Consider the following 9,003-nt stretch of genomic DNA (forward strand, 5'->3'; position numbering starts at 1 on the left):
AGTAAATGTGAGAAAGGATCGCTGAATTGTGACACTCGACTTTTTAGCCCGCTCCGAACACCCGTGAAGCAGCAGTACCGTTACGGCACGAATAGACACGCATCAAAAACCAAGTGTCGGCTGGCTTGACTGTGGTTTCGCGAACGTCGGCTCAGTTGACCGCAGTTATTTGGGGGGAGGGCGGTGTCAATGTCTGATCAGCCGCACGTACCCAGTCGTCGTGTGAGCAGCTAGGACCGTTTCGGCCTTGTGCTGCAACTGATTCAGAAACTTCACTCCTCCTCCTCCTCCTTTCACGAGGCGCATCTGTACGCGCAGGACCAGACGAGGCTATGAGTTTACACAGATGCTTATAAACTTTAGATATTCCTCTCTGCTCATTGGATATACTTTAAATAGAGATGGCGGGTATTTAATTTAAAGACCTCGTTTAATTGAAGTCATTATGGGATTACGCATATTTGGCACGCCACTTTACGCGTATGCGTGCGCCTATTTATTTGTTTCCATACTGCAAACTGCCCAATCTCAGAGGAATCTAGGGACAGGGACGCGGCAGGGGAACAGCCAAAGAGCGGCTCTTCGTCAGACACTACAGTGGGCACACAATGGCCAGATTTTTAGCATTTTAAGCCATGGCTCGGAGTACCAGCCGCCGAGGCAAAGGGGCGCGCCTAAGGAGCAAGTGCACGCAGGACCTGTCACCATCGTTCGGGATGGAGACGTGACCGGGGCGGCGAGGAAACAGCTGGACACCCCCAGCCAGGCTCAGCCGTCTCAACACCCTCCCCAGGCGGGCTCCAGCGCACACAGTCCCCGCTGGCTCCCACCTCAAGCTCACAGGCGTCAGAGAGGACAGGAGCACCGCCAGCAGCAGCACACTGACCATCCGAGTGACCGCACAGAAACACGCAACGGCACCAAGAATGAGACCCGGGGTGACAAGGCCACCGCGAGTCCTCCTCTGCCGAGGAGGGCAGACATGATGGTCGGTGATGATCCCTATAATGACCCGTACAAGTCCACTGACCCAGATAATCCTTATTACAATCACTATGATGTTTACGACAGACCAAGGTCCAGATCGAGACCTGGATATGGCACACGTTATCATCAGTACGGTAAGAACGTGAAAAGGGTTTATATATAGACTACTAAAACTACATAGGCCTACAAACACAAAGAAATGTGATATGGATATGAGGGATATGTAGCCTATATGCTCAAAGTGGGGTATTATGTTACTGATTCTTCTAGCTATCTTAGCTATATAATTATATAATTTATGTAGTGTCCCTATTTGTTTATTTTTCTGTAGGCTATATTTATGTTTATTTCCTTATCACTTTTTATTGATTAAAGGATAACTTCACCGAAAAACAATGCTGATTGATTTTGCACATGATCTCACACATAATTCGAAACCTGTCAACAGTTTTGCAGGCATTCATTTATTCATTCATTTAGTTTGACAGTTATTGAGAGTTTATTTGTTGTGGACCAGTGATATCGTTCATGCACAAAATGACATCACTGTTCCACAACTGAAGTTCTCCTTTAACTTAGCTCATATTATGTTATGTTGTTGTTATTATTATTATTATTTATTTTAGGTCTACCTGATCTGGTACCAGACCCGTACTACATCCAAGCCTCTGCCTATGTCCAGAGGGTCCCAATGTACAACCTGAGATGTGCGGCTGAAGAAAACTGTTTGTCCAGGTAGACGTGCTGTCCAGACTAATCCATGATGGGAGGGAGGGAAAGCAGGGCTTTCAGTCACGTCTGAGTGTGATTCAGACAGCTCTGAGCCATAACAACCACCTCAAGTGTTTGTGGTGAAGAGTGGAACCATGAGATGAGGCAAAATAAACCAAATCCTGCGGCCGACAGTCAAAAGGGTGGAGGAAGTCTGCACTTTAATCACTGTGCTGCAGTTTGCCTGAGGGGGGAAAAATACCACTGGTAAACACATTATCGAAAAGTAACCCAAACAGCCATGTGCTTTGGAAATATTTTCCACCCACCATTTTGCACGCAGACTGCCTGTCTGACTGAAGAAGGTATTTAGCATGAAAAATGATCTGATTGTGTCCATATGACCGGTGTTGTGTGTGTGTGTGTGTGTGTGTGTGTGTGTGTGTGTGTGTGTGTGTGTGTGTGTCAACCTTGTGCTCTTCGTCTTGTGTGTGCCTGCAGTTCAGCCTATAGATCAAGTGTCAGAGACTATGACACGCGCATGCTGCTGAGGTTCCCTCAGAGGGTGAAGAACCAGGGGACAGCAGACTTCTTGCCCAGTAGGCCGCGCTACTCGTGGGAGTGGCACAGCTGTCACCAGTGAGTAGAACCACTCCATCCTCGGCTTTCTGTCACCCAGACAAGCAGCCTCTGTGACTTTTGGCTGTTCTCCTCCATACTCTCCTCTGCTCGTACTGTCCAACATGCTGTCCTGATTAGACTCATATAGAAACATGAAACACTCATGCAAGACTATGAAAACCAGTACTCACTACTTGCGCTGCTCAATTTGCTGGAAATTAACATAATGCTTTTGAAAAGGTTGACTTGGAGATTAAAAAAAAAAGACTTTGGAGAAATTTCTCAACACGTCATAACTCAAAACTGTAGACTTTTTTTCTCTACTGTCCACAAACATAATGAATGCAAAACAGCCAATCAATATCAAGAGATGATCAAATTCTCCATGCCATCAGCATTTGTCTTCCAAGGCCCTCTCTGTAGCTGTAGGCTATGCTATGGCACCCCCTGTTGAACCAGTGTTGCCCTGCTGTTGCCTGTGTTCCATAGTGCAGTGGTTCTCAAATGGGGGTCCGTGGCACTTTGCCAGGGGGTCCGCGAAAAGTTTTCAGTAAAATAACAATAAAAACTTTTTTGTTGTTGCAAAAGCTTCATAGTTCAACGAAAATATTGTATGCTTTAAATCTAAAATGGTTCATGGATTACATTCTAATCTAACAAACATATCAATTAAAAAGTCAAGCACGTTACCGTGGAAACAATTAAGCTTAGCCCAAAATCACAAATCAGAATGAGGGGGTGCCTGGTATATTTTCCATCTTGTAAGGGGTCCTTGACTGAAAAACATTTGAGAACCTCTGCCATAGTGTTTCATTGGACTGAAGATATTTTCAGACATTTTGAGATAAGAGATAGACGGGTTAACATCAGTTTTACACTCCTCTTCTTTTACCCACTAAAGGTACAAACTTCTGTTCAGGACAAAATTGTGTATAAACTGAAAAGCAGTTCAGCTAAGACCACTCGGGTTTCACGAGATGATGTGAGTGTCAGCTTCACATGGAGTAATCCCACAGATCAACCACAGTCATGCAGTGTGTAATACAGATGCAATGAAGACAATTAGCCAAAGCGTGTAAAACACGTGGGGTTTTCCTTTGTCCAGCATGTGGGGGAAAGTGCTCCGCTCTCTTGACTTCAGAGGATCTGCGCGGGATGAACGACCTCAGCCCATAGTTATGCTCTGAAACAAGCAGGCCACTGTAGTCCTGTGATGGAACACATCTGGCCCAGCTCAACCGTTAATGTCCTTTCTATAGGGCTTTTTTGGGGCAGTGCTTTGAAAGGCAACTGATGTTAAACTCCAGACTCTTTTCGTCTCATTAAAACAAAAATACATCTCGAAGATGCTAAAAATAGATTCATCCGCTTTTCAGCCACAGTCTGTCTGGATGAAGATCGGGACATAGCTCACACACTATTTTTCAATATGAATCAATATTTCTAAAAATGCAACTTGGGATGCAAAATGAGTCCAGAGTCTGTCTGTGGGTCCCTCAACAAGACAGTAATAGTCGTTTGTGTGGGTGTCCGGGTAGGGTAGTGCAGTATCCCTGCCTACCAACACCAGGGTCGCAGGTTTGATCCCCCGTGTTGCCTCTGGTTTGGTCGGGCATGGCCATGTCTGCGGGTGGGAAGCCGGATTAGGGCTATGTGTCCTGGCTGCTGCACTAGTGCCTCCTCTGGTCGGTTGGGGCGCCTGTTTGGGGGGGGTGGGGGGAGGGGAACTGGGGGGAATAGCGTGATCCTTCCACATGCTACGACCTGCCGGCGAAACTCCTCGCTATCAGGTGAAAAGATGTGGCTGACGACTGCACGTGTCGGAGGAAGCATGTGCTAGTATGCTGTACAACTCCCCCCACAATGGGAGAGGGGGCGGAGCAGGGGGAATTGGCCAAGTACAATTGGGGAGAAAATGGGGGCGGGGTCTGAAAAAATGTGATTAAAAAGGAAAACTTGTTTGTTTAAAAAAAAACATGTCACAGACTGACACTGAATTCACTCAGTTTGGCTCCCAGGCTCCAAACATATGAAGAGCAGCTGTGCTGCTAATCTACAGGCATTACCACAACATGATGATCAGTGTGCTGCTAATCCACACTCATTACCACAGCATGCTGATCAGTGTGCTGTTAATCCACACTCATTACCACAGCATGATGATCAGTGTGCTGCTAATCCACAGGCATTACCACAGCATGCTGATCAGTGTGCTGTTAATCCACACTCATTACCACAGCATGCTGATCAGTGTGCTGCTAATCCACAGGCATTACCACAGCATGCTGATCAGTGTGCTGTTAATCCACACTCATTACCACAGCATGCTGATCAGTGTGCTGTTAATCCACACTCATTACCACAGCATGCTGATCAGTGTGCTGCTAATCCACACTCATTACCACAGCATGCTGATCAGATAATCCACACTCATTACCACAACATGCTGATCAGTGTGCTGTTAATCCACACTCATTACCACAACATGCTGATCAGTGTGCTGTTAATCCACACTCATTACCACAACATGCTGATCAGTGTGCTGTTAATCCACACTCATTACCACAACATGCTGATCAGTGTGCTGTTAATCCACACTCATTACCACATCATGCTGAACAGTGTGCTGTTAATCCACACTCATTACCACAACATGATGATCAGTGTGCTGCTAATCCACACTCATTACCACAGCATGCTGATCAGTGTGCTGTTAATCCACACTCATTACCACAGCATGATGATCAGTGTGCTGCTAATCCACAGGCATTACCACAGCATGCTGATCAGTGTGCTGTTAATCCACACTCATTACCACAGCATGCTGATCAGTGTGCTGCTAATCCACAGGCATTACCACAGCATGCTGATCAGTGTGCTGTTAATCCACACTCATTACCACAGCATGCTGATCAGTGTGCTGTTAATCCACACTCATTACCACAGCATGCTGATCAGTGTGCTGCTAATCCACACTCATTACCACAGCATGCTGATCAGATAATCCACACTCATTACCACAACATGCTGATCAGTGTGCTGTTAATCCACACTCATTACCACAGCATGCTGAACAGTGTGCTGCTAATCCACACTCATTACCACAGCATGCTGATCAGTGTGCTGTTAATCCACACTCATTACCACAGCATGCTGAACAGTGTGCTGCTAATCCACACTCATTACCACAGCATGCTGAACAATGTGCTGCTAATCCACACTCATTACCACAGCATGCTGAACAGTGTGCTGCTAATCCACACTCATTACCACAGCATGCTGATCAGTGTGCTGCTAATCCACAGGCATTACCACAGCATGGACGAGTTCAGCCACTACGACCTGCTGGAGTCCAGCTCTCAGAGGTCGGTGGCAGAGGGACACAAGGCCAGTTTCTGCCTGGAGGACACGTCCTGTGACTACGGCTACTACAGGCGCTATGCCTGCACCCAACACACCCAGGTGACCAAGACAACTGCTACTGCAAGCTCACAAACTGTTATTGGTAGATCAGTGGTTCTGGGGTCTGGGGACCCCTAGGGGTCCTTGAGGGGGTTCCAGGGGGTGCCCAGCAAAAAGGGGAATAATTTATTGTCACTAGAATTCCAAACATAAGTAAAAGAATGACAGAATGTTTGACTATTTTGATCATGGGTTTCATACACTTTCTGTAATAAAACTAAAAGTGTTACGACCCTCCCACTCTCCTGGCCCTGTCTTGCAGGAGCCTGGTGTTGGGGTCATTAAGATGATTGGGTGCACCTGGGTCCGGTGCATTCATTGGAGCTCACATCCCCAAAAATCGCTATGAGATCGGATGCAAAAATAAAGTTGCAGTTATAGTTTTTGATGTTCTATCGTTGTAGTGGGAACACAGAAAATTTTAAACCTGATCGTTATAGTTGTTCTAGATATGAATGGGCATAAGTCAGGTGAAATATTCATGTGAATGTGATTCATAAATCAGATGTAATATATTGGTGCTGTCAACATTGCAGGGGCTGAGCCCAGGATGTTATGATACCTATAACGCCGACATCGACTGCCAGTGGATTGACATCACAGATGTGAAACCGGGAAACTATGTCCTCAAGGTTTGTTACAAATACCAGATGACATAGTTGGCTCTCTCCTTTGGTACTGAACCCATTTAAAAGAATTTCAGCTCCTAATTTTGCACACATGAACACAGGCCGGCCCACAGAAATGGCTGGGCCCCTGAAAAGGTCTAGTGAATGAGCCCTCCCCAAATCTGCTTTATATATATATATATATATATATATATATATATATATATATATATATATATATATATATATATGTGTAAGGGATAATGTATATTGAGGCGGTGATTACGGGGGAAATAATGACCGACAGGTGGATTGAGCCCGACCCGCCAGCGGAGGGCTTAATCATTCACCTGAAGGTCATTATTTCCCAGTAATCACCGCCTCAATATACATTATCCCGCTTAGAACACGGCCTACAACTAAATCATTCAATAATCTGACAAAAATAATTATTCAAATAGATTTTTTAATAGCGTTTTCAACGACAAAGCGGTTTCATTCGTAATTGGCACACAAGACACCACAGCTGCAACTGGTTGGCCTAATTAGTAGTGTTTGCTGACAAAAGGCTCTTATCAACTGATTAATCCAGGTGTGGCAGAGCAGCGGTCGGTTGTCGAGAAATAATGACCGGTGAATATTGTTGATTGACCAATCAGAATCGAGTATTCAAGAGAGCCGTGTTCTAAATATATATATATATATATATATATATATATACATCATATATCATATATATTTACTCATGTGCGTTGATCAGCTAGTTGCCTAGATTAAATCAGTAAATTTGGTCCCATCAGATTCGGACTTTTTCTCACCTACTTTCATACCTGCCAACACTCCCGGTTTTCGCAGGAGTCTCATATTTTTAACCCGTTCTCCCGCTGTGCTCCCGATTGGGAATTTCTCCTGTTAATCTCCTGATTTCATAGTGATGCAAATCAAATGGCTGTAGCGGGTTTAGTTTCAGAACCAGAGCAAAGTTTCTGGTATCTTATGAAACTAGATGACCTAGCATCCATTGGTATCAACCATGTCATGCTAGCTCGTCGGGAAGGGGGCTAAATAACGCTGAAAGTTAGGCGACATTTTGGCGAGGGAAAAATCAGTTTGCCTCTCACCTCAAGATATCTGAATGAAAATTGGTTCTATGGGTACCCACAAGTTACAATAAATATTTTTTTCATTTTTGATGTCTTAATAAGTGGTGAGTCTTTTCTCTCTCTCTCTCTGGCCTCCATGCTCCCCCCTCCCCCCCAGTGGCTGGGCCCCAGAAAGCTTTGCCTACCTCCCTCCCCACCACCCCCTTGTGGGCAGCCCTGCACAAACATCTTCTAAAGCTCATACTGTTAATGCAGAATTGGAATCTATTGGTGCTGCATTCTTCTGATATCATATTGACTTGGTTTCACCCTCCATAGGTCAGTGTAAACCCCAGCTATCAGGTCCCAGAATCGGACTACAGCAACAATGTGGTGCGCTGTGAAGTCCGCTACACTGGCAACTATGCCTATCTGTCAGGTTGTCACATGTCACCGTAAGTAACACCTCTTAGGTCGCTTCAGCCACTGCTGCTAGGTTATAAATACAACAGAAATACTCACCGTGTGTGTTTCCCCCCCCCCCCCAGGTATTAAAAGAAGACGATCATTTACAGCAATTGTGTGAAGCAGTTGTGTAAATGACAGTGAAGAGGACTGCATAGAAAACCATTTAAAATCAACATGAAATCAATTTTGAATGGTAGCTCTTTAGAAAAAAAATTCAGCTACATAAAAACTGTAATAATTCCAGGTACTTATGTGGGTGTACTTATAATATATATGAATCCTAAATCCAATCTCTCAAATAAAATACCGTATATGAAACATTTGACATGATAGCATGTGAGGTGTACTAAATATTTCTGCATTAGGCTACTAACTACCTGGTCATTTTAGGTGTGAAAGTAATTGTTCCCTTAGGCCTATACTATTCAAACATATTCTCCCTTTTTATTCTTCTCTTTTCAAACTTCTTTTGCATTCAACTGTATGCTTGTGTTTCCACTTCTCTAATAGTGAAAAGAAAGTAAGAAGTGAAACTAAGTTTAGACTTTGAGAAATTGAGTCATTATCAACTTTCACATTACAATTTTAAACTGAACCAATTGTTTAAAGGAAAATGTATTTTATATTTATATGTAATGAAGGAAACTCTTTACTCCAGATCATCTGATGAAATCTACCGTACTTGAATAAAACTTACGTGACATGGTATCTTTTTTATTATAAGTTTTAAGTTTCCCCTCTCTCTGTCTCTCTCTCTCTCTGTGTCTCTCTCTCTCTGTCTCTCACACACACACACATGTCACACACACACACACACACACACACACACACACAGACACACGCACACACACACACACACGCACACACGCACACACAAAATCACCACAGACAGGAATGATTTCAGCAACTCAATTCAACAATCATAGGACAAGCAAGGAATTACAAACAAGTCTGTTATTTTTTGTTTGTATATCGTCAGCATCTTTGGGAACTTGAAAAGCGCTTTATAAATCTCATGAATGCATTATTATTATTATTATTAAGTCCCATACACTGACACAGTG

The 9,003-nt window shown here is 44.1% G+C and overlaps 1 protein-coding gene across 1 annotated transcript; it reads left to right on the top strand.

Moving 5' to 3' along the window:
- Positions 1 to 347: 347 nt before the first annotated feature.
- loxa (lysyl oxidase a) lies at positions 348 to 8,610 on the top strand. The gene is made up of 7 exons (XM_083657476.1): positions 348 to 1,121; positions 1,614 to 1,722; positions 2,200 to 2,337; positions 5,625 to 5,781; positions 6,318 to 6,413; positions 7,811 to 7,926; positions 8,020 to 8,610. The coding sequence occupies exons 1-7, from the start codon at positions 446 to 448 to the stop codon at positions 8,024 to 8,026; spliced, it is 1,299 nt and encodes a 432-aa protein (XP_083513602.1). The 5' UTR covers positions 348 to 445; the 3' UTR covers positions 8,027 to 8,610.
- Positions 8,611 to 9,003: the final 393 nt, after the last annotated feature.

This window comes from Poromitra crassiceps (genome assembly GCF_964638095.1).
Source record: "Poromitra crassiceps genome assembly, chromosome: 21".
In the NCBI taxonomy this organism is placed as follows: domain Eukaryota; kingdom Metazoa; phylum Chordata; class Actinopteri; order Beryciformes; family Melamphaidae; genus Poromitra; species Poromitra crassiceps.